This window comes from Lutra lutra, chromosome 8 (genome assembly GCF_902655055.1).
Source record: "Lutra lutra chromosome 8, mLutLut1.2, whole genome shotgun sequence".
NCBI classification, from domain to species: Eukaryota; Metazoa; Chordata; class Mammalia; order Carnivora; family Mustelidae; genus Lutra; species Lutra lutra.
The window spans coordinates 20259356-20286796 of NC_062285.1; the positions used below are offsets into that span (position 1 = coordinate 20259356).

The window sequence follows — 27441 nt, forward strand, 5'->3', positions numbered from 1 at the left end:
TCTTGTTAAGTTAAAAACATTCTAATTATCTATTCTGAGAGTGATACAATGGTTAACTTCTGGTCAGAGGCATACGCACTGCAAATATGATAGAAAATACTGATGTTCAACTGTTTTACATTCACGCTCTCTTAATTCTCTCTGCCAACAAAATAATTTGTGTATGTAATGTCTCACACTGATTTTATGCTAAAAGACTAGAAATGTGTGCTGATTTCTGTGTACTGAAGGAATGGAACACTGAGAAGTCAGTGACCCCTTCAGGGATGTTGTGGAGAGTCTGAGTCTGATTTTGAAGTGCGATTCTAGTTCTGTTGATTGACTGGCTGATGGTGTATTTCCCAAAATGTATAGTTTGAGCTAGGGAACAGTTGCTTTAAAGGGTATGAGAACCTCCTTATGTAGTGGGAAGTGTTATTTCAAAGGATTCTTGTGGGAATCAAAGAGATGTATCTGTTGAATTTAAACTACTTCATTTCAACCATGTTCCCAGGATAGAGAGGACTGTATCCTGCCATGGTTCTGCAGAAAAATAAACACGGAAGTTTCATCGATTTATGTACAATTGAACCCTACTAGATGATAGAGTGGATGCTTTTTCTAAAATAAAAGCTGTCTCAAGACTAAATTTTTTTCTTTACTACATTTTTTTTTTTTTTTGAGAAGAAAAAAGATGTATGTTTTGACAGCATATCTGTCTCTGTATTTGAACTTCTGGACCATTCCTCACTTCCATTTCCTAACTTTTACTTTCTGTTTAGTTGTATGTCTTTGGAGCTCTGACCTATTTCTTTTCTTTCTTTCTTTTTTCTTTTTTTCCTCAGATAAAGCAGAGTTTAAGAATTTAGTTTTCATGAGGCTTCAATTAAAAAAAAAAAAAAACAACTAGCCTTCCTGTTACTCTGGTCACCCACATGACAAAAAGGAAGTTAAACTGTTTGCTGACATGTCTCTTATGGTTTGAGTCTGAAGTTCCTTCACAAGGAGACTTGCCAAACACTTGGCTTCCACAGACAATCTGTTGTGGGAGGTGACCTCATTGGAATCTAAGAGCAAAGGCTAAAAAAAAAAAAAAAAGGCCATAATAATTGCAAACAAACCCTACTCTGGTGAAGGATTGTTTGGTTCGCATTCCCAAAGTAGCTGGAAATATACTTCCTGGATAGTTTAATAGAATAGTAGGTTTCTTCTCTTAAAAACAACTTTTCTTCCAGACATTCAAGTTCCGGCTCACAGTGCCACCATCTTCCCAGTTATTAGAAAGGGCTTAGGATAATCTTTGATTCTTTCTTCTTCTCCATCATCCTTTACTCAAATTCAGTTAATTATTAAATTCTAACATCTCTTTCCCAAAATTAATCTTCTGCTACTTATGGCTTTACTTTTAGACTAGCGGTGTGTCTGTAAGTTTTACAATTAATTTCAGTCTCTCTAAACATTCTCTCCACTCTGTTTATCTTGTGCCTTTAACAAATTTGACATGTTTTCATAATTTATGGTGAGAAACCAATAAGGAAAAAAGAAGTGGCCGTTGGCACTTGATCTTATTCATTGCTTTGTCTAAATGCTTCCCTTGTTATCATACCCTCCAGCATGCCTTTTCTTGACCATTAAGAACTAAAACTTCTGCCTTCTCTCCTGAATTTTTTGATCTGTCATGTGGTGCTGTCTTTCTAGCACAAAGCTCCTTTCTGGGAAAATGATCTTAACCTTGTTTTGGAGACTGCCTCTTTCCAGACATACCAGTACTATGACTTAAACCCAGATGCCCCCCCCCCGCCATCATTGGGCTGGCATATCTGTTGATTCATCTGTTATTTCTGTAGAGGGAATGGGACATTTACCTTCCCAAAATGGAATTTTGACCATTTGATTAATGTGGTTATAACCCATCAACGACTCCCCTTGGACTCTGATTCTGGAACCAGGTAGGCCCAAAGTCCAGTTTTTTCACTCCCAAAGTGGCAAGCTGTGAATTTCTCTATGACTAAGTTACTTTATCTGATAACAACTGTTATCAGATAAACTGTTTGCAAATATTTCACTTTTTTTTTTCTAATTTAATTTATTTTTTTCAGCATAACAGTATTCATTATTTTTGCACCACACCCAGTGCTCCATGCAATCCGTGCCCTCTACAATACCCACCACCTGGTGCCCCCAACCTCCCACCCCCCACCCCTTCAAAATTCTCAGATCGTTTTTCAGAGTCCATAGTCTCTCATGGTTCACCTCCCCTTCCAATTTCCCTCAATTCCCTTCTCCTCTCCATCTCCCCTTGTCCTCCATGCTATTTGTTATGCTCCACAAATAAGTGAAACCATATGATAATTGACTCTCTCTGCTTGACTTATTTCACTCAGCAAATATTTCACTTTTGATTTTTGCCTTTGTGCTTAGAAGTAAAATCGATCTTTTTTGTTCTGTCCTTATCCACTATTGGTATCAACATTATTCTATCTCATAAAATGAGTAGGATGGTTTTTCCACCTCCTTTCATATGTCTGAAATAATTGGTAGAAAATAGGATTATTGTTCTATGAACATTTAGTAAGTAAACTTCATCTTACAAAATCATCAAATATAGGAGCTTCCTTTGAAATTATTTATTAAGTTAATATATATTTTCTTCAATTTTCTTTTTTATATTTTATATCCTTTTATTAATTGCTTTTCTTGACTAATTTTTACAGATACACTTTTTTTTGCTTGCTATTTTTCTTATTCTTACTTATCGTTTTTCTTTTCCACTTACAGAGTCCTCCTTGACTTTTTTTTAAGGTTTTATTTAAATTGCTGTTAGTTAACATACTATGTAATATTAGTTTCAAGTGTACAATATAATGATTCACCATTTCCACACAGCACCTGGTGCTCACCAGGACAAGTGCGCTCCATAATCCCCACCACCTATTCTCTCTATCCCCCCACCCACAAATGGTCCCTCTGGTAACTGTCAGTTTGTTATCTATAATTGAGTCTGTTTCTTTGTTTTCCTCTCTTCCCCCCACCCACTTTGCTTATTTGTTTTGTTTCTTAAATTCCACATATGAATGAAATAATATGGTGTTTGTCTTTTTCTAATTGCTTATTTCGCTTAGCTAACTACTCTCTAGCTCCATCCACATCATTGTAAATGGCAAGATTTCATCTTTCTATTTCTGAGTAATATTCCAGTGTGTATATCTGTGTGTGTGTCTTTGTGTATGCATGCACATATACATGTATTTCCGTAATCTGTCTATTATAGATAATGCTGCTATAAACATCGCGGTGTATGTATTCCTTTGAATCAGTATGTTTGTATTCTTTGGGCAAATACCTATTTCTCATTTAAAATAGGAATGAAAAGGGGAAAAGAATATAACAGGAGTAAAAGTGGATAAAAGAACTTCTAAAATAAAAAAGGAATTTGCACCTAGAACTACCCTCTGAACTCTTTCCTCTTCTCAATGCTATTCCTTTCCAGATTTTAGTTCTGACTTTTTAAAACAAGTTTTAAAAATGGGTACAATTTTTGGAGTTAATAGTTAATAAATATATAGAAGAGCTTACCAGTTTCTTTAAACATCACTGCTTTTGCATCCTCACTTTCATGTTGGGATAAAAGTTTCATTTTGCTTAAGTATTTACCAAGGAATTATTTATCAGAAGGTCTATGTATAGTAAATATTCCTAATCTCTGTATGATGGAGAATGTTTTTATTTCAGTTTTCCAGGGCATGCAATTCTAATTTGACAATTATGTTCCCTCAGCATCTTCCCTCTGTTATCATCTGGTGTTTATATTCTTTAGGGAGTTCCATGGTCAGTTTAATAAAACTTCAAAAGTACTGTATTTTCTTCTGCTTTTATTTATTTATTTATTTATTTTAAAGATTTTATTTATTTATTTGACAGATAGAGACCAGAAGTGGGCAGAGAGGCAGGCAGGGAGAGAGAGGGGGGGAAAGCAGGCTCCTACAAGCAGAGAGCCTGATATGGGGCTTGATCCCAGGACCCTGGGATCATGACCCGAGCTGAAGGCAGAGGCTTTAACCCACTGAGCCACCCAGGCGCCCCTTTCTTCTGCTTTTAAAATACTCCCTTTCTCCTGATATTGTGCGACTTTCCTATGCTACATTAAGGTGTGGATTTTAGTTTTTTTTTTTTTTGTTGTTTTGCATGTACATGTGCGTGTAGCATTTTATGTGCTAAATTTAAATCCACGATTTTATTCAAATCAGAAATATTCTCAGTTACTTTATTTTTTCAATATTGCTTTTCTAGGGACACCTGGGTGGCTCAGTTGGTTAAGCAGCTGCCTTCAGCTCAGGTCATGATCCCAGCGTCCTGGGATCGAGTCCCACATCGGGCTCCTTGCTCATCAGGGAGCCTGCTTCTCCCTCTGCCTCTGCCTGCCATTCTGTCTGCCTATGCTCGCTCTCTCTCCCTCTCTCTCTCTGACAAATAAATAAATAAAATCTTTAAAAAAAAATATTGCTTTTCTAATATTCTATTTTTCTATGTTTTTAGAAATCATAGTGGCATATTTTGAAGCTCATAATCTGCCCTATCTCTCTATATTTTAAGTATTATTTCATATTTTTATATCTTTTTGTCTTTCTGTGTTTTATGCTGAGTCATTTTAAAAATATCTTCCAATTTATTAATTCCCTCTTCAACTGTGTTCAACTTAGATTCTATTTTAAATTTCCATGATTACTTTTTCATCCAATTTTTAAAAAAATTATAGCTGCTTCATTATTAAAAAAACTTCTACATTTTATGGACTGCATTTCTTCTTTTAGATTTTTGAGGACCTTTAATGTACCTACTTTAAGCATATTTTAAATTGCTTTTTTAAATTTTTGGTTGGTTTGGAGTTGGTTTTGCTTATTGTCTCTTTTATCATTAGATTTTGTCTTATTGCCTTAGAGTTTTATTTTGTGAACTCATCCTGAATTGGCGTTCTCTCTCATGATTCTCCCCATGGAATGATTTTAGGTTACTTTTCTTAGGTTGCTCTCCATTGGCCAAGTTTTAGTGTTTCAACGCTCCATGGCTGCCATGATATTACAGATCTCAAATATGTAGTACTCACTCCCATAGGTAGCCTGGGCCAAGTACTAGTTGCAGCGCAATCTGTGTTCTCGCTGTGACAGGCATTCTCCTTCATAAAAAGTACAGATCAACACCACAATTGTAGTTTTTTCATCCTGATTTCATGGGTGCAGAATCTTGCTTGCTACCTCGTTTCATATGTTTTCCCACCAACTTGGAATTATATCCAGTACCAGTTCTACAGGAGTCAGATGTCCAGTCAATTTGTCCTTTCTATAGTCCTTTTTATTTGGTTTTAGCCAAGTACGTGTCTGGAATCAAATGCATCTTACCAAATTTTTACAGCTTGTTTTTTTATGGCCTATTATTTTTTATAGCTGTGCAGTCATATTTGAGGACTCCAGTCTAGTTAATCCCACTCATTTTGTAGATGAGTTCTATGTAAGAGACTTCTCAGCACTAGCCATATCCATTCTCTCCTTCTTCCTCACCAAAAGAAACCTGAAAAATGCCCAGCTAAGAAATTATTAAACCTGACATTGCATAAGCATGGCTTTTGGGATATAGTAAAAATAAACCCATTCTGTCTTCCATGGTCTTTAAATCTACTACATATAAATTAAAATTCCAGTAGGCCTCATGACTCTCTTGCTCAGTTTAGGTAAATGAGTAAGATGATCGTCACTTTAAGTGATAAAAGCATCATTTTGATAATTTAAGTGCTCAATCTTATGTAATAATCAAAACCCCAAACTTAAGGTTGTGTTTCTTCCCTTCTCTTAGCAGAGACCAGCTTTAGGATGGTTGCCACATTTTGGGAACACGTGACTTGGCATTTTCTTTCTCCCTCAGCCCCCCCCCCCCCACCGCTTCAGGTCCATCGCTGGGATCTGGGAAGGAGAAAAAGAACATCCTTCCTTGACTTGTGCTTCCAGTTCTCTGGGCCTTGCAAGCATGTAAAGAATCTTTGGATTTTTCAGAAGGCTGTTTTTGTCCTTTTAGTTTGGGGTCTCCTCAACTTCTAGCATAACCTCTCTGGTGAAAGATTTTTTGTTTGTTTAAAACCACCAGGATGACATTACTAATTGAGTATAATATTCTATCTCCAGGATTTGTGTATTTGTGACCTACTTCTAGGGGAGGCATGCACTTTTTTTTTCAAGGTTCCAGCTACTGTTCCATTGTGCCCTGCCACCGTAGGGTAAGAGCCATGGCCAAACACCTCAAGACATCTCATATGCATGACAAACACCAGTCCTATGATTTCTTACAACTCTAGGAACTATTATCAGTGATCTCTGAGACATCTCTCTGAAGCCAATCTCCTTGTGCTATACCTTGAGGAACAGGGTGGGACTCAACATGGCCAAGAAATCTTCATAAATCAACTCCCTCAAAAGTCCTCTGTCAACACTTTTAATAGTTTCAATGTTACACAAGCTGTCTAAAAATCAGTCTCTTTTAACTTGATGTTCTTATTGATCTTTACCTCTTACTCCAAACTTCCACTGAATAACTTCTCATAGTGTATTTCTTAGGCAAAGGAGGTATATTCAGAAATTGTTATGTGAGATTCTGGTTAAGCTCCCTTTTCCTTTCTGGTTTGTTGTTGTTGTTTTTTGTTTTGAGTTTGTTTGTTTTGAGTTGTTTAGGAAAGGGTTATGATGGAATACCACCCCACACTGCAAACCAGGAAAAAAATCACAAATTTGTTTTGGGCATCCCTGAACAAGTAAACTGACGTTAGTAATCATTTTTCCTAGAATTTTTATAAGAAAAAAATGTACCTTTAGGTTTAATTTCACTATAGCCAGATGTCTTTTACTAGAAGCTGAATGGGCTTTCTAATTGATACACATTCTAAGATAAAGAGAGGTTCAGAGAATTGCTGAGGTTGGTTGGTGGACTCAGATCTCTTTTGATGCCCTAATCTGTGGCCTGAGAGAACACTAAGGACTTCATCCTTATCTCTGTTCCTTTGTTGGCTTTCTGTTGGGTTTAGCCAATGGAAGACAGAAGCCAGAGCTTGGATAGTAGGAGGAGAGAAAATCTGAATATGTTTGTCTGTTTCCTCCAGCTTCTATGCCAGGTCAGTTGCTGCATCTTTCCCCAACTACCCTTTCAGCTTGAACCTCCCCCCGCCACCCCCTCAACCCCCCACCAAACACACACACAGCTCTCACTGGAAACTGGTTATCTATGATCTACCCCTTGTCCCTCCAATTTAGGCTTTCTACTGCTGCCAGTCTCTGAGAGTCTTATCATTCTTTGTCATTAAGTTAATCTTACCTATACCCATCATTAAAGTAAGTATTCTTGATTGTTATGACATCCATCTGGGGTGAATTATCTTTCCTGGTAGGTCCCTGACTAACACTGCTATGTAAGTATTAAATGTAGTCAAGACAGAACTTCTAATTCCAAGTCTAGTCTTCCTTTCCTTATACCACACAGTATTTCATTAAACTTGATTTTCAATGACTGTGTTTTATATATTGTGAAGTTTTACCATAAAAAACAAAAAAACTTGGCAAAATACTTGTCAATATGGATATGTATGTGTTCACTACGGTGATTTATCCTAGTGAACAATATTTTATAAAATAATATATACCATTTTTCAACATATACCTTTTCATTCTCATAGCTTATATTCCTTCAGCATCATAGAATGCATACATAACCAATAGAAAAATACAATGCATTATAATTTACCTTATTACAGAGAAATTTTATATTATCACTTTTAATTCCAACAAAATGGAGAAGAGTAATATATGTAAAGCCTCATTTCCTATATTGAAGTCTTTTTTCAAACTAAACACATTTTTATTCTGACACTCTAACAAGAGAATCATGTTTTCAATTTTATCTACAAAGTTAAAAATGTCATTATTAGTATATATTTATTCCAAAATTTGAATTCTCCGTGTATATTCAAAAAAGCATGCCCCTTTAGTCCTCAACATTATTAGATGGTAGTGACTCTAAAATGAAACGATTTGCTGTAAAGTGATCTTAAATGTTTTACTCTGGATCCTCAAGCAGTAAATTCAAAAGGGAATGCATTTCTCTTTGTTCAGTACCAAAATGCATGTTCTCTCCTTTTATCTTTTCCTTGCTGCCCCTGTGGCATTTGCTACAATGCATTTGTATATTCAGTTATTGCCCCACACATAGAGAATGAAAAGGCAAGTAGGAGTTGTATCAACACTATCATTGTAATTTCTAGAATATTATTTTTTTCTATATCGTGTGTTTTTGCATTTCCAGTTTTTGCATGTAGGTCTCTCACAATTCTTTATTTCTCTGTACATAGTAAACAGAAGGATAATGCGGATCTAGAGATTTATAGATTACATAAAATCTAGCTACTGATCATGAACAGTCATCACTTACTATTAAACTTGAAGACAAAAATAGTTTCCATTGCCTCCTCCTTCCTCCTTGTGAAAAGAAGGAAAATAAACTAAGTCTATGAAGAAAACAAAGAAGTATCCTACATCTCAGAGGTATAATAGATGGACAGCAGATTAAGGCAATGGCAAACATAAACTAGGGCTTTCAGAGGATAAGAAAAGTCCCACGGGGGTTTCAAAATTAAAATGCATTGAACTACTTAGATCTGTCAACATTTCACTAGTAAGAGGGATAGGTTCAAAAAGTTCTACCTCATTTGCTAGATTTTGCTTCTGTAAGGCAGAGATCAGCCACCTAGCAACAGCACAAAAGATTCTACTCTGACATAGTTAAACTCATGCTGGCTGAGCAGGAAGAAAAGCTATGTAGGATCAGGGCAGAGCTGGATGGCCTGCCGTTCCAGTGCCACTGGGGAGCCTGGTTTGGGAAATTGTGAAATTCATTCTGAGGAATGACTTTTTGTCAGCATTCTTCAACGCTCAGGTCTCTGAGCGCCTCCAGGGGGCTGTGCCTCTCTTTCCCCATCAAGAGTACAACGGACACATGCACACGGCACACGCAGCAGAGAAAGAAAAGATGTTATTTCCAATCAACTGCTGTCCCATTAAAGCTCAGTCGTGCACATGCTAGGAAAATTGACAAAAATTGTGCAGATTAGAGGAAACATTTTCCTGTGCAGCTATTTTAAAAGACCAGTAAAGTAGTGAGGTTTTTCAAGTTCCTAATCCTTATAATATAGACAGCTATCTCTTGTTCTCTCTTTTAAAGCAAGTTCTTTGGCATTAGATACTGCCCTCAGAAATAACCCACCACTTTTCTTCCAGGAGGAAAGAAATATCTACTTAACAGTCAGGTCATACCAGAGAGTTTGGAAAATATCTGGATCACAAATCCCTGTCACCAGTGACCAGTAAACGAAATCTGGGCCATGTCCTTCCTTGCAGAATGCCCTCCCTGGATGAGTCAACAGGTCATTCAAGAGACACTTACATCAAATTGTCAAAGCAATGCAGTGTTCAGCTGTGAAAACTTATGCCTGGCATGAAAAGCCTAAACACGATTTAACAGTTAAGCGTACAAACACATCACAACACTTTCTTTCTGGGAAAGGGGCAGAGAAGGAAAATTAGGTATTACTGTGCTTTTCATTTTCATGACTCTTTTGGCATACGTGATTGGAGAAGGATCCAGCTTTGGGAGGGACGGAGAGAGGAAGGGAGGTTTGGTGAGAGAGGTTATTTGCTTCATCTTCAATCACATTCCTAGTCTGTCTGGCTTGTTTGGCTCTTCACGAGGCAGAAAGTGTGTAATACTTTCTGACAACAAGAGAGAAAAACCAAGGGACAGGCCCATTTATCTTGGAGACACTGTTAAAAGCAGCCAGTTGGCTCTGCCTTTTACTGTAAGCAGTGTTATTATTTTTTCAACACTGTAACTGTTTTAAGGCCTTTTTAAAAAAAATGTAGTTCTGAGTTACAGAAGCAGTATTTGTTAAAGAAAAATGAAGAAACTAAAATATGAAATTGTGCTATATCCCAAAGCCAGTTTCCTTCTAGGGAGGTCACTTACAACTCCTAACACTTAGATATGACACTGCTAGACTTGTTTTTCATTATTTATAGGCACTCACATTTATACACCTTTTCCCCCTGTAGATTTTAATATGCATATTATTGTGGAATTTGCATTTTTCATTTAAAAATATAGATAATTTTCCATGTCAGAATTTATATTTTCCATTTTAAAAACTGGTTTTACAAGATCGCATTACACTATTTTGAACTTAATTTTGTTTTCAAAACAATACTATAGGGACGCCTGGGTAGCACAGTCAGTTAAGCATCTGCCTTTGGCTCAGGTCATGATCCAGGGGTCCTGGGATCTAGCCAGACTTTGGTTTCCCCACTCAGCGGGGAGTCTGCTTATCCCTTTCTCTCTGCCCTCCCTCCCCTTGTGCTCTCTCTCACTCTTTCTCCCCCTCTCAAATAAATAAATAAAATCTTTTTTAAAAAAAAAGGTACCATAAAATACCAATTTCAGGATATTTACCTACATATTTCTTGTTAATATGTCAGTAGGCTAGATTCCTAGGACAGAGGTTGCTGAGCTAAACAGTATAAATATTGGAATCTTGAATGGATATTTTCCCTTTGTCTTTCCTGAAAGTTTCTTTTCCTAAATGCTGTATATTTTGTTGTATATTTACCTTCCTAGATATACAGATTTTATTCATATAATCTATGTATAAAAGTGCCAGTGTTTCTACATATTCACAAATAGTGGATATTACTAATTTCTTTTTGTCACTTTAGTAAAACTGGGATTTCCAAAGGTTTACTTTGCACTTAACCTATTAATGAAGGTAGAATTTTTTCCAGGTATGTGTTGAGCATTTATATTAATTCTTCTGTGAATAATCTCTGTCTAGTTGTTTATTACATAATTTTTATTGCTTTGGGGTAACACTATATATAGATAACTAATTAATGTAATAATTAATCCCTGTCTATAGTGTACTGTATAATACTATATAGCTTTCTTGTGGCCTGTTATGTATATTAAAAAAAGATATCATATGTATGTGTATACACACACACACACATATGATGTCTTTTACCATATTGTAGCTTTAATTCTGTTTGAGAACTATCCATGTGATCACATTTTCAAATTTGTTTATCTTTTCTCTTATGGCTGCTGATAAACTTATAAATGGCTTCCATATTTCAAGATTTTAAATCTTTTTTTTTTTATTTATTCATGGACAGAGAGACATCACAAGTAGGTAGAGAAGCAGGCAGAGAGAGAATGAGGAGGAAGCAGGCTCCCTGCTGAGCAGAGACCCCGATGCGGGACTTGATCCCAGGACACTGAGATCATGACCTGAGCTGAAGGCAGAGGCTTAACCCACTGAGCCACCCAGGCGTCCCTATTTCAAGATTTTAAAATGGCCCTTTATTCTTTATTCTTCCTAAAAGTTTTTATAATTTTACCCTATCTATTCCTTTATTAAATATGGAATTGTGTAAAATGTCAATAATTTATATTCTAACTAAATGGCTAACCAATTGTTTTAATATCAATTATTCCTAGTTCAGTCCATCCATTTTCATCAACCCGAAATGCCGCTTCTTTATCCTAGTTTCACATAGCTACATTAATCTACTTGTAGAATCTTTATTCTTTTGCACTAGATTATTTGTCTATTTCTGTCCTGGCTCCCCAGTATGTATCACCATGACTTTACAGCATACTTTAATATCAGGTACAACATATATCAAGTCTTAATTTTGCCTTTAAATATTTTATTTATGTGGCCATTAAAATCCACTGGTCTTAAAAAACCAACAAAAATCTAGAACACTGAAAATGTTCTTTGGTTGTCATTTGTACTCTAGTGAATACTGCTGATTCTAGAAGTAAGTTTACCCATTCTTTTTCCCATTTACATAATCAAGTCCTTGAACACCCTTCATGTGAGCTTTGCAGTTTTCTATTTACTATTAAGTGTACATTTACTATTAGTGTAGGCCTGCATATGTTACAATAATTCCTGCTATTTCAGAATCGAGTTCTTTTCCCATTATTTTCTTCAGTCATTGTCCCTACTGGTGAAAAGGAAATGTATCTAGTGTTGCATATTTATCATGTATCCATCTACCTTGCTGAACCTTTTTTTATCATTCTAACAGTATTACACTTAATTGGCTTGAATTTCCTAGAATGTGAATATCTGCAATAATATTTGTGTTTCTTCTTTTTCAATACGTTTAACTCTTACTTCTTTGTGCTTGTTTCTTTGGCTAAAACCTCTTGAGCAAACAGAATAATCCCAGTGCTAACAGACCATTCTTTCTCTTATTCCTAGCTTTAAGAGAAATGCTTTTAGTTTATTTAAATAGATATATGCATTTAAGTTTTTGGAAGAGAGGGACTACATCTTTGACTTCTAAAATTTCCACTATGTCATTCAATCTACTCAACTTTAATACCTCTTCTTGGGGTAATTTTGGTAATTCATATTTAACCAGAAAATCGTTTCTTCCATGTCCTGGATTTGAAAAACAGACACCCACATGGCCTCTCAAGCTTTATAGCATTGAAGATTTCTAAATGCCCTCCTCCTCTTTAAATTGGATTTTTGAAATTTGAAATGATTTTCATTTACAAAACATTAGCTTAACTATGAATATTTGTTAGTCCTTAGTGCTTGAGTACCATGTTTGAAAAAATAACAACGGAGGCCATGATCTTAAATTTTGATGGTTTGTTCTGTATTCCACCTCATAAAGAACTATTGCTGGTTGCTATGGGGATGATTTTGATGATGGTAAATAAGAAACTGGTTAACAGATTACTAATGCTTTCCATTGAGATACAACATTTTAAAAAATGTTCTTCAGTAAATAAAACAATTATGAATTATACATTTCAGAAATACAGAAGCCCTTTTCAGTTCACAGCACCATGGTGGCAGAGAATGTTAGTTTCTTAGTGAATATCCCTTTTCTTCTCGCCCCCTTAGAAAAAGGTTAAGTTATTTATTCAAAGTCATGGCATTAGTAAGTGCTGGATGGAGTTCATACCTAAACTCAGGTTTACCTGTTTTTAGACTCATATCCCAGTCTTCTTTTGTACATTGCACACAGGCTATGACTCACATGCATGTGGGTTCAGGGAGAGTTCTAGAGAGGAAGGTCTACACAGGTTGAGACATAAAAGATGAATTTAGAGGTTTTTTTCAAGTACTCCAGGTAGGAAGGTTAAAAAAAAAAAATGGGCAAAAAGGAATGACATGAACACCCACAGGAATTAAAAAAAAAAAAAAAAAAAGCCAAGTGCTAAGAGCCAAGTGCAAATAAAGCTTAGTTATAGATTTTCCATAGGCACTTGATTCATATCTCTAATCATAGAATCTTGCAATCATAGAATCATGAGCCACCTAGTCAAATCTCCAAAGAGGAAATGTGACACAGTGATTAATAACCTAGGCATATAAACGTTGGCAAAAAGACAGGTTTTGAATCTGAATTCCACCATTTGTTTTATCCCTCCCTCCCTCCCTCCCTCCCTCCCTTCCTTTCTTAAGACTTTATTATTTAAGAAAGAGAGAGAGACCACAAGCAGGGGGAGCAGCAGAGCAAGAAGGAGATGTAGACCTCCCACTGAGCAGGGAGCCCAACAAGGGCTCGATTTGCAATCCTGACCTAAGCTGAAGGCAGACACTTAACCAACTGAGCCACTTAGGCTCCCTGAAATCCACCATTTCTTGCTTTTCGTGTCTGAGAAAATTACTTAATTTCATTCCACTAAGTCTCAATACATTAACTGCTAAATTAGTACATGATCATCTGTCTTATAGGTTCATGTGAAGGCCAAAGACATGTCAAACACGTAAGAGGTTCTGACATGTTATTATCAACAGTAACATTGAGATTTTTTTTTTTTAAAGATTTTTACTTAATGCATTAGAGAGCGAGAGAGAGTGTGAGTACAAGCAGGGCAGGAGAGGCAGAGGGAGAAGCAGACTCCCTGTTGAGCCGGGAGTCTGAGATGGGACTGGATCCCAGGACCCAGAGATCAGGACCTAAGCCAAAGGCAGACATTTAACCATCTGAGCCACCCAGGCACCCCTACTCTCCAGAATTTTAACATTTGAGTCAAATGAAAGAACTACAGAACTATTCTATATTTCTTCGTTTCCTTTATGCTGCTCCCCACATCACCTTTCTACACCTGGCTAAAGGGACACTCCTTAACTGTTCCATATTTGAGTTATACCCCATTGTGTGCATATGCCATAGTTATTAACCACTCTCCTATATGGAGGCATTTAGGTTGTTTCCAATATTTTGAAATTGTAAGAATGCTGCAGTGAGTAACTTTGTTGCTCAATATTCTTACAGTGCTGGAGTTGTACCACCAGTGTAAATTCTAGAAGTGGAACTGCTAGGGCAAAAAGTATGTGGATATATAGGTTTTCTTAGATACTGCCAAAATCACTTCCACAGAAGTTATACTAATTTCCATTTCTGTTAGCAAAATGCTTGTTTCTTTGCATCCTTACCAACAGAATATGTTTCTCATCGGAGAGGTGAGAAAAAGCATATTAGAATCACTTAAATTTGCCTTTCTGTTATGAAGTTGAATTTTTTTATATGTTTGATCATCATTTTATATACCTGAAAAATAATAATCATCAGGTTTTTTAATATGATGTTTGGTCTTTTCCCATATCTTGAAATAGCTAAGTATTAGGGACATTTCCTTTTTCTGAGATTTATGATATAAGCATTTCCTTTAAGATTGACCTTTGTCTTTTGACATTGCTTATGGTATTTCTATATCATGCAAAATATTCTTTTTAACCTAATTCTTATGTAAATTTATCAGTATTGTCTTTCATTGCATTTGGGCTTGAGTCATTGAAAAAAGCACTTTCTTACATCGAGAGTTTAGAGAAATTTATCCTGTATGTCTCTAGTATGTGTCTGGTCTCACCCTGCATACTGTTCCACCTGAAGATTATTTTTATGTGTGTACCTGGTTCTAAGTTTGTCTTTTTCCAAATAGCTAACTAGTTGCCTGACACTTCCTGTCTAAAAGTCCATCCTGTCCAGTGATTTGAGATGCCATTTTATCATTTACTAAATTTTCATATGCACTTGAATATATTTCTAGATGTTCTACTTTGTTCATCTGAAATGTCTTTCAGGTGTTTATACCATGTTGCTTTAACAATAAGAGCTTTATTCCAATTATATTAGTAGGGCTCCTCAGCCCCTAATAGCTTATGTTTTTCCATGTTAAACCAGCTAGTCCCATGTTCATTTTCCATAGGAACTTTAATATCAAATTATTTAATCCCACAAAAAGCGTGTGGGTGTTTTTGTTGGAATTGCATTAAATATATAGATTAATTTAGTAAGAACTAAGATCCTTACTATTTTGAGCCAGCTATTCAGAAAAGAAAATGGGTTTCTACTTGTTCAAATCTTTGGGGATTGTTTTTTATCATAGAGCTGTGGTTTATTTTATTAAATTTATTTCTAAATATTTTATCTGTTTTTTTTTATTGTGAATATATTTCCTTTTCCTATTGCCCCTCTAGTTTTGTTTGTGTACATATACTGTTGTCTCAATGCTAATTTTATGTCTCCCAACCTTACTTACTGAGTTGTTTTTAATTTTTTAATAACTTTTTGTGATTAATTCCCTAGGGTTCTCCTGGGATACTATCATGATAATTTAACTTTATTATTATTATTGTTATTTTGAGACAGAGAGAGATTCTCAAGCAGACTCCACTCTGAGCTCGGATCCTGATGCAGGGCTCGAACCCATCACTCTGAGATCATGACCTGAGCCAAAATCAGGAGTTAGACACCTAACTGACTGAGCTACCCAGGTATCCCTTTATTAATTCTTATTCATTTATTTATTTATTTATTTATGGTCAAATTATGTTGCCTACTACCTCTCATTTGATATTAAATAGCAGTGAAGACAGAGGTCATGTGTGCCTTTGTTCCCAATCTTAATGGTAATGTCTCTCACAATTCTCTGTCCAGTAAAATGCTGAATTTAATAAGGATTTATATCAGTTGGATACCAATTCATATTTTCTTTAGTGCCTTTAAAAAAATATCAGGAATGGTAATTGAATTTTGTCAAAGGCTTTTTTTGCAACTCTGGGACAATCACAATGGGTTTCCTTGTTTCTTAACTTTCAGAAGTCTAATACTAGACTAATCCCTTTATTATTTGTTCTTTTTCCCTAGAGGCCCTGAGGAGGCGCATATCTATCTATCTATCTATCTATCTATCTATCTATCTATCTATCTATCTTTGTGTGTGTGTGTGTGTGTGTAGATAATATCAGGCAAAACACCTATCCTTCCCATTCTTGAAGGAGTGTATTTTTCTTCATTTTGAAGTCCCATATTTTTATTAGGCCATGTCTTGGAGTTTCTGGCTTTGTGTCAAATTTCCCAGGTAACTTCTGGCCCTTTCATCACGCAAATTCATTCTTCTTTCATTTCTGAAAGTTTTCTTGGATTACAGTTTTAAATATTAGTTCCATTCCATTGTTTTGTTTTCCTCTTTAGGGACTCCAATTATATACATGTTCTTTATCTTCCACTTCAACTACTTTCTCTTTGAATTATGTACTTTATCTCCTTTTTGTTCCCTTGGTTATTTTTCAACTTTGTTCAGAATTCTTTAATAGAATTAATTTGAATCTATCCTCTCTTGGGAGAAGTATTATAATTTAGTCTTTCCTTTTTATTTCATTTCCTTCCTTGCTTCAATCCACTCTTATTTGATTCTTACTGTTTTGTTATCCAGTTGTATTTGGACTTTAAAATCCCAATTAAGTTTTACTCCCCACTCCACCCCCTTTCCCTAAATTTAACTGAATTAATATTTAATTCAGTTTGGAGTCAGGGTCTTGGAGTACTTTCTTTTTTGCTTCATATTTCTTTGTTTTTGTTTGTTTTGCTTTTGATGGGGAAAAGGAGAGAGTTCATAAGCTGAATTTTATTTTAAACAGTGGCTTTTTATAGATGGATAACTGCACCTACCACTTAATTTTAAGCCCGGGGTTGAAGAGTTGAGGTAGTTTACAAGATTCCTAGTTTAAGAGTACCCTCTTCTGTCATTGTAGCAAAGTAGACTTTCTTTAGTGAATATTTTCTATGGGTATCTGTTCTGTCCTATACACAGGAGTGATTTTTGTTTTATAGTATAATGAGTACATCATATGTTCCCTCACTACACTGTTTGCTGTCTACATATAAAGTATCCAAGAGCTCCTTTGTGATTGGCAGTTTGGACTGTGGTATGTTATTTACTCATATCTTAATACATTTTAGGAACATATTTATTTTTTTATTTTTATTTTTTTTAAAGATTTTATTTATTTGAGAGAGAGAGAATGAGAGAGACAGAGAGAGCATGAGAAGGGGAGTAGGAGAGGGAGAAGCAGACTCCCCGCTGAGCAGAGAGCCCGATGTGGGACTCGATCCCAGGACTCCAGGATCATGACCTGAGCCGAAGGCAGTTGCTTAACCAACTGAGCCACCCAGGTGTCCCTTAGGAACATATTTAAAAGTACTGATACTTTTCCTTGAAATCTCAGGACTTTCCATTTGTATTTCATTCACTTATACTTTAGTCAGTGTATTATTCAAATAGCTCTTACAATGTCAAGTGTGTGTTAGGTACTAGTCATACAAAGCTGTGGAAAATATAACCCTTATTTTCTAAAACAATGGTCTTCAAAATTTTGCCTGCATACTCTGTCTTTAACAGTTAGAAATTCCAGTTGATCATTTTCCTCCTTAAACTGTTACTTTGGCCCTGTTCTAGCAAATATTTATCCTAATTTAATATAGTTTACACTTAAAAGCCTTTGATTATTTTTTTAATCTTTTTTACACTAAAAGTATGAACATAGTATATTTTTTAAAAATTTTCAGTGACCATAATTGTCTAAGAGTTATCCTTACAAATAAAACTAATAAAAAGTGGACAGAATAAATTTTGATAGTCATAAAGAATAAAATTATAAATCTATTTCTTCATAGGATATAACAGGTTCCAATCTGTAGTTTAGTAAAACCAATACTTGTAAAATAACAGAATGAGGGAAGCAACAGAGGAACCCAGAAGGAAGGATGAGGCATTCTCTCTGGTTGGTCTGGGAAAGGCTTCCCAGAGAAATTGCCATTTATATTTGCTTTAAACGATTAAAAGGCATCTTTTGGGCAAATGCAGAAAAATAAAATTCTAAGTAGAGAGAACAGTGCGTGTAAATCTGAGAGAAAGAGAAGAATATGGCCTGCCTACATGCCAAATCTTTTTAGACATGTTAAATTTGTAATGTCTATGACATATCCAAAGGAACTCTGGTGTCCTATTGGCAAGCAAATTTAAGAATGTGGAACCTAGTGGGATAGGGTAGTTGTTGATAAATTGTATTCCAAATCTATAAATTAACCCAAGCTCTAATATTTTTCTGCCTATCTTCACTAACAACGTGATCTCATGTATACATATATATGAAATATATAATAAATTTATCTCTATATGTGTATATATATAATTATATATGCATTAATTTAATATTATTTCCTATTTCTTTCTTTTAGCTTTGGTGACTTGATTTTTTTTTTCTTTGTAACCTCTTTCCTGCCCTTTGGAATTGAATTACACAGCTCAGTCCATTTTTCAAAGAAAAATACAGATATATCAAAATAATATAATAACCAAGCCTCCTTAGATTAGGAATAATTTCCCTCTTTTGGCTCATGATTTGCTTCTTCAGCCCTCAGACATGCCACCCTGTTGGTGGTCCTCAGGTCATGGAAAACCATAGTTCACATAGTAGTGTTTATGCTTGTGGATAATTATAAACTTCCAGCAATCCAAATGACCTTTTTTTTTTTCTTAAGTCTCTCTTCTCTAGGATCCCAGGTAAAAACTGAAGGTCCTTTCTCAAGATACCTTAGATCCCAAGAGAAAACCCAAAGACTCTCGTGACAAGCCTCCTTTTGAATACCATGAAATTCTTATATTCACAATGCCTGGATAAGAGATGGGCTTTGGTCTGTCCTTTCGTCTTTGAGTGACAGATACCTTGAATTCTCACACCTGGGAATGACAGGGGTTTGATATAAAGCCAACATCTTTCCATAGTGCTTTATGTTTACTCTAAAGCTTTTCATTCTAAAGCCACCCTCATTGAACCTTAAATCCAAAAAAGAATACCTGTGTGTGACATGACCTGCATAGGAAATTTAATAGGAAATGAATTTGATACTAAATGCAACTAGAAATAATTTACATTGTTATTTTGCATTTCAGTAAGGTATGTTATGCTTAAGGAATTGTGCAAGTCCAAGTCAAAGGATGCATGTTGCAAGATTATTTGTGAAAGCAAATATTTAAGAAAGAAACTAAACAACCATTAATAGTATTAATGGGGTTATCTAAATGATGACAAACCATACATTAAATATTGCAGACTACACAGCATAAAAAGGGATGATATAATTGTTCTGATGGCTAGCCTTCCTATAGTATCTTTTGTATGTCAGACACAGTACCAAGTGTCTCACATATTTAACCCCTTCAAGTCTCACAATACCCTGTGAAGTAGGTGCTATTATCTTGTCCAGTTTGCCAGAGAAGAAGCTAGACATATTAGATTGGGAAATTTACTCAACACAACACAGCCAAGAAGTGATGGATCTAGGAGCCAGATGTACCGACATGGAACAACAGCACAATATTTTATTAAGAGAAAAAAAACATAAGCAAGGTACAAAGTGAATGTATAAAGTATAATTCATATTTCTATAAGAAACAAATATGTGCTTATGTGGGTACATGTGTTGGTGAAAGGAAAACCATATTTAAGTGGAGAGAAAAATAATACTACAAAGTGGGATTTAGATGTTGGGGTTTCTACTTTTTGCCTGATGTACTAGTATATGCCTTCTAAAAGTTTATTATAATATACATATGTTTACTTTTGCAGTTGATGGCTTTAAAGTAATTAGAATTTGAATGAAGAAACTACCATATTGTAATATGAAAAAAAAAAAAACCCACAACTCATTTTTCATACCTATGTTGAAAAGAACACTAATTCTAAACATTTGTTTATACTGGTGGCAATTAGTTATTTCACTATCTGAAAAGTATTATTTATTACTAAAAACACTATTTTAAAATATTTGATTAATGAATTTATTTCTACATTTGTCACACTGATTTCCTTCCTCTGGTCCCTTTGCCTCTTAATCCTCCCACTGCATCTTCTCCCTCACGTTAAGAGTTTTCTCATGTGAGAGAAACCCATTTCAGACGTCACCATCTGGATTTCCATTTTTAAAGTTTATTTAAGTACCAGAGGATGCTGCCAAGAACGCAAAATTCTGTTTGCTTAGCTAAGACTAGCTACAGTCTGAGAGAGCTTTCTTGTCTGGCAGGGTTAGAGAAGACAAAAATGCAAACCTCCTTATTGTAAATAGTTAACACTAAACAACATTATCCACTCAGCTGACATTCGATGGACATTATTTATGGCATCATTCTCAATTTCTTTCAGGAGATTTTAGAAATTATACTATGCATCCTGTCTTTCCATCAACTTACAGTTTGTAAAAAATTAATTTCCATGGAAACTGATACAGGGGAAAGCATAATTTTGTTGAGATGTTGTGAAATAAATTATGTAATGAAGTAGAGAGACAAAACACTTAGAGAAACCCATTAATAATTCACTTCCAACAATGTTAAAACAGTGTCTAAACATATCTCATCAAAAAAATTTTGTTGTTGTGTTAATTGGTAGAGATATTTGCTTTTATAAGGCATAAACAACTTTTCCTAAAATACAAGTGTTGACTCAGAAGGATATAAGGATTCAAACAACTATCAATCATTGTTTTCCAGATACTTCTGTGTGTTTTGTTATGACTTCAGTTTCAAACTACCATCCGTTCTCTAATAAGCAAAGTAATATATCCATTGGTCTGCTAGATTAAAAAGTCATAAACACAAATATAATGGAATATGCATCATTTCCTTTGGAATTTATGAAACTGTTTTTGCACAATTCCCTAAAGGGTGAGGGGAAAAAAAATCAAGCAATCTTTGATATGCAGTATAAATAATTCCCCAAAGAAATCACAAGGACCGGTTTTGTTTATTTTTGCTTTAAGCATGCAAATGTATTCCTTATCTGTACCTTAACTTTGGGTACTCATAAACATCCACTGCTTAAACTAGAAAAAGGTCTTATTTATGAATTAATTTTATCCTTTGTTGTTAGAAAAGAGAAATATGAAATGTGAAATAAAAAGGGAATAAGGAAATACAGACACTAAGTTCATCTGAAATAGGATGACACCCATATATACAATCTTTTTATAACCTGATATAAATATTAAAAATAAGAACGAATGAGTATTAAAACTACGTCCTATATAATACAAAATGTTAAGACATAAAATCATGTTAAATAATTGCCATCTTTTTTCTAAAATATACCCACATCTTCCTTTCTCATATTCAGAAAGATAAATGCATATAATGCCATTATCCACTATTTTTGCCTTAATAACTTTGTGTTCATTGGTGTTGTATTATACCAGCTTTGAGAAAAATAAGTAAGCCAATGGCAATAACTATTCAAAGACAAAGTAGACAATGCTCCTTACCGACACACAGGGCCGTTCTTCTCCACTACACAATTCCCACCATTTCTGCAGTAACCCAATGGGCACTCTATAAAGAAGCATCACAAAGCCCACAGTTAATTATAAATATTATTAGGAAGGAGGAGGACATATTACTGTTAATCGCTGCATTAAATCTAGCCACTGAGAATAAATTGCTTCTAAAAGAACAAGAATTCTCCTACGCTACTTCTCTGTGGCCCACAAATTTGTTCCGTGGCCCTTGCCACCCTCGATGTGTTCATTCTCTTCACATGCCTGAGTGGTTGACCACAAGAGAAGACTCTTTTCCTCCCCTGGATTAGCAAAATCTACTTATTTAGAACATGTCTGCAAGACATATTTGTGATTATACTGAAATTTGTTCTTTAATGCAACATTTATTGTCTTCAGTTCCACACACAAGTCACTATCATGACAGACAACGCTTTCCTGGGTGTCCTTGTCTTCTTGGTAAAATGTCACTTGTGCATGAGCATGTCCAACCTTTGCATCCACGACAAACATCAGTATAGCTCAAACTGACCTTTGCTTCCCTGGTGCTGCTCTCTTGCTGCTTGTACCATTCCCCACTCCTAGGTTAGTGTCAACATTTATCTTCAGAGGTGGTTTGCTTATAGATTAAAAACAAGCTAGATATTGTCACATAGGTATGACACTGGAAGTGGTTAGTGCCTTTAGCTCTTCAGGTTTCTTTACAGTATCCTTGGATCCTCACATGTATTCTGATCTACTAAGACCTGTTGGTTTCCTTACTCACATAATCCCCAAATTGCTTTTCTTGGCTTTTTTTTTTAAACAACTTCTCTCTTGCAGGATACCATTCTCCCCTGGTTGGGACTGTCTTACCTCCAATACTTGGTGGAAACTTGTAATTCAACATATCTATTCTGAGCATCTGTTAATATCCAGCACTAGGCTAGGCAATTGATATGTAACAATATATAATACAGGAAGTTTACAAAATTATTAAAGCTGCAGGCACCAGAGCCAGACTGCCTGAGGAAGAATCTCAACTCAACTTAATTAGCTGTATAATACAGGATAAGCTAGTTAATCTCTCTGTATCTCTGGTTCCTCTCTGTCAAACTGGGTTAAAAATAGTATCTATCCTGGAGTTGCTGAGAATGTTAGAACACAGCTAGCTCATGACACATGCTTAAGAAATGTTGACCTAAAGAAGAGACAGGGGAACCTGGGTGGCTCAGTGAGTTAAGCCTCTGCCATGCAAGATCTTAGGGTCCTGGGATGGAGCCAGCGTCCAGCTCTCTGCTCAGTGGGGAGCCTGCTTCCTCCTCTCTCTCTGCCTGCCTCTCTGCCTACTTGTGATCTCTGTGTGTGTGTCAAGTGGATAAATAAAATCTTTAAAAAAATAAATAAAAAATAATAAAAAAGACAATTGCGGTCTTTGCTCATGTTGACCTTCCAGCTTTATAGAAAATGCAAAAAAAAAAATGACTAGGGAATTAAAATAGAATATTAAAATTAGTATACTTTGGAATTGTAAGGGTAACTGGAGTACCAAGAAGGGCACCTAAATCAAATTTGGGGAATAAAGAAAAGCTTTCCAGAAGAAAATCAGCATTCATTTGGGTACAGGGGTATATGTGTGTGTTTAAATATAGTCATAAAGACTCAGAGGCCCACAAAGAGAGTGTGGTATGTTTGAGGATCGGAAGGAGGTTCAGCCTGATTGGACTGATCATGCAAAGAGAGTATGGGAGAAGGTCAGAGACACACAGGGGCCAGCTCATATAGGCTCAGTGAGCAGTTTAAGCTTTAACCTGGAAGGCCAGAATTTTAAGAAACTAAGTGCATGTTTCATTCATTAAAAAGACAGTTCAGGGGACGCCTGGGTGGCTCAGTTGGTTGGACAACTGCCTTCGGCTCAGGTCATGATCCCCGGGTCCCGGGATCGAGTCCCGCATCAGGCTCCCAGCTCCATGGGGAGTCTGCTTCTCCCTCTGACCTTCTCCTCGCTCATGCTCTCTCTCACTGTCTCTCTCTCAAATAAATAAATAAAATCTTTAAAAAAATAAAAATAAAAAGACAGTTCTGGATCCAGTATGTAAAGTCAACAGAAGGGCTAAGAATAAAATGCAAGAGCCCAGTTAAGAGCTTTTTGTAATAATCCAGTAAGAAACCATGGTTGCTTGAATGAAAGAGGTGGGGTAAGAGCCTAAGAATTGTGGGGATTTGTAAGATAGTTTTTTTTAAAGATTTTATTTATTTATTTGAGAGAGAGACAGTGAGAGAGAGCATGAGCGAGGAGAAGGTCAGAGGGAGAAGCAGACTCCCCACGGAGCTGGGAGCCCGATGTGGGACTCGATCCTGGAACCCCGGGATCATGACCTGAGCCGAAGACAGTCGTCCAACCAACTGAGCCACCCAGGCGTCCCGATTTGTAAGATATTTAAATGTTGGGACTGAAAGATCCTGGTGATTATTTGGAAGAATAAAGGGTGATGTTAAAGCCTCTGGCCGGGCCTCTGGTTAGCTGGTGGTTTCATTCACTGAATTGGGGGATCTGTGGGGAAGGGAGAATTTGTAGGGAAAGATGCTGGTGTTTTAAGTGCCTAAGGGGACATCGAAGTGGAAGTATTCCTTGGGCAATATTATTTGCAGGTCTGAAGCTCAGATAAAATACAGACTAGGGCATGGATTTGAAACTTTGGATTTCTTCCTCTGCCTTTCAGCTATCATCAATTTTCAGGCTTGCCCCTCAAAAATCACTTGAGATCATTTTATTAAGTGTCATGCGGGTCACAAAGACACAGTCTTTGACTTTACGGGAGCAGACTAACCTTAGCAGAAAGAGAAACGATTTACTTGGGTCGGGAAAGGATGATGGTAATGAACAATAGCAGAAAAGTAATAAGGAGAAGCAAAAATGCCATGTAGGAAAATAGCCCTCGGAGAAGAACTCTGAAGGGCAACTAGACAGAGTCAGATTGTGGAGTCAGTCACTGAACACTGGAAAGGGGGCAGAAGAAAGAGTATGAAAGAGGAAAAATAGGCAAGGAGGAAGGTTGCAGTGTGGGAACAAATTTGCAATATACCACATGTCTGGTGTTCTTTTTGCTCTCAAAGGTTTCCAGTGATTTGCTCTTCCAGGGATGTAGTTGGCCCCTAAACAATGTGGGGGATTTGGGGCACTGACCCTCGCACAGTTAACAACCCATAGATAACTTTGAACTCTCCCGAAACTTAACCTCCAATTGCCTACTGTTGACTGGAAGCCTTACTGATGATATAAACAGTTGGTGAACGTATCTTTTATATAAACAGTTGGTGATAATATAAACAGTTGGTGAACATATCTTTTATATATGATGTGTATTATATATTGTACTTCTGCAATAAAGTAAGCTAGGAGAAGAAAATGCTATTAGGGAAATCAAAGGAAAAGCAACTGCATTTCCAGTATTTTCCTGTAAAAACTCTGCCTATAAGGGGAGCCTCACAGCTTGAACCTGTGCTACTTAAGGGTCAACTGTAGTTTCCAATCTTGCCTTCCCTCCTCCTCCCTATTTAATTACAGCAAGGGAGTGTGGCACTAAAGATGGGGGTACAGCTACACCCCTCAGGCTTTCGGGCATGCTCAGCTGAACACAACAGATGTGAAATTTCCTTCCTAAACAAGAAATTATCTGGTTTGACTAAAAACAGCCCACCAGCATGATAAAGCATAAATAGCTAGAAACCTTTTAGATAAACCATTTTATGGTTATGTTTGGTCTTAAGTACAATTTCAGTCTTTCTCACATAAGGGCTTTGTTTTTATAAGAAAAAAAAAAAACCTGTAGAGTGTCTGATATTACAGAACATCAACATACACATGGCTGCACGTTTTTTTTCCCCCTGGGGTTATTAGTATTTACCTTGATTGCTGAGAGTAAAACATAGGCTTGCTTTACATCAAAATAAAGCTGTGGAAATTTAAATATGCATTTTATTACACTGGATAATGGAGCACAGTGGAAAGGAAGCATTGGCCAGAGCAAGGAGTTAAACTCGGTGTTTTGGAAGAGAGACTGTAGATGACCTCCACAGGTTCTTTATCCATAAGAATGGAAAGACACAGTACAACATATTTTCACCTTTACTTTACTCAAAACAGTTTAAAGTAGGGAACAGCTGAAATAGGCAGGGAGGGGTCTATGACTAGTTAGCAATGAAGAGATTAAACTCCCAGGATATAAGCAGCTCTCAAATGGCAAGTTGGGGTCTACGGGGTTGATAGGAGAACCTCAAGCTCCGTAGCCACATCAGTGTCTCGCTGCCTTGTGCCCTCCTGCATTGGTTATTATGACCATGTATCTGGAAGCCAGTAGGATTCAACTGGAGGCCTAGGATGTGAGAGCTCTTGTACGGTGGACTGCTGAGAAGACTGATAGACATGTGAGTCCTGGTTCTCCCTCATTGACACCTGCTCAGTTAATGGGTTGTGTAACTTTGGACTAAGCGGTTTAAGTCTAAGCTTTCTCATGTTTTAAAGTGCAAATTATATCTATCACCTTGCCTTCTAGGGCTGCTGAGAAGATAAAATGAAAGGTATTTGTAACATTTCTATACGAGTGAGTTAGGTATGCATAATGTATTAAATAATTGTTCTCAGCTAGCTCTCTGTATTTGGGGATTGTTTAAACTGCCCATGAAACCTAGTTTCTATTACCAATGCTCTCTCCGCTTTTCCTTTCCTTCTCCCCTGTACCATTATGATCACCACTACCACTATCATTTACTGAAGACCTGATCTGTGTCAAGACTGTATTAAGAGCTTTACTGGCATTACCTCATTTAATCCTCATAGCATTATGTGCTATATTAATAGAGATCCTTTTTCACAGAGAAGGAAACTGGTTAATAATATAATTTGCTCAAGTTAATAGCAAAGGAGCAACAGATATTGAACTAAATTCCAGTCCTCTAACACCTAAAGTCTATTGGTTTAAAAATGTCAAATGATCTGCCAATAACTTGCCTGTAGTTTCAGGAGCTATATGGATCTAAGAATCTTCCAGAAAACCAAATGGCTTGGTGCAGTAAACCAAATACCCAGTGGGCACAGACTGTTCTCTTTATCTTGAAATCCCAGCACAGGGACTGCAGGGAAGATTAACTATGGCTTAGAAATCTGGCACAGCTCTACTCTATAGTGCTTTGGTTTGGTGGATGCTTCGAGTAAAAAATGTTCTTGTTGGAAAGAAGAGTAACTCTAACGGAGGGTATTCATTTAAAAGAGAGCAAATGGAGGTGAAGGGGTGAAAGAGGTGAAGGGGTGAAGCTCACACTTATCAAAGCGAGCACGGCGTGAGGCACAGCCGTGATGAATCAATGTACTGTACACCTGACGCTAATATAACACTGCATGTTGAGACCACTGGAATTAAATTTTTAAAAAAACTTAATAAAAGTAAAACCTTCTGAAATATTAGGCATTATTATTATTAAACATATTAAATTGTATTCATAACATCCCATCCTAAAACCTCATTTTTTTTCAAGGATTTTATTTATTTATTTATTTATTTGAGAGCGAGAATGAGCACGAGCGGTGGGGAAAGGGAGGGGCAGAGGGAGAGGGAGAAGCATATTCCCTAATGAGCAGGGAGCCTGGTGCAGGGCTTGATCCCGGGACCCCCAGGTCATGACCTGAGTTGAAGTCAGATGCTTAACTGACTGAGCCACCCAGGCATCCCTACAACTTTATATTTTTGATGCCTTT

The 27441-nt window shown here is 36.3% G+C and overlaps 1 protein-coding gene across 3 annotated transcripts in view; it reads right to left on the reverse strand.

Moving 5' to 3' along the window:
• Window positions 1–27441, reverse strand: part of MALRD1 (MAM and LDL receptor class A domain containing 1) — a 763597-nt gene that overhangs the window by 109265 nt on the left and 626891 nt on the right. For all 3 annotated transcript variants that reach the window (XM_047742658.1, XM_047742656.1, XM_047742657.1), the window contains one exon: window positions 21696–21762. In XM_047742658.1, the coding sequence (XP_047598614.1) occupies window positions 21696–21762 (67 nt within the window). The remainder of the gene's footprint in view (window positions 1–21695; window positions 21763–27441) is intronic.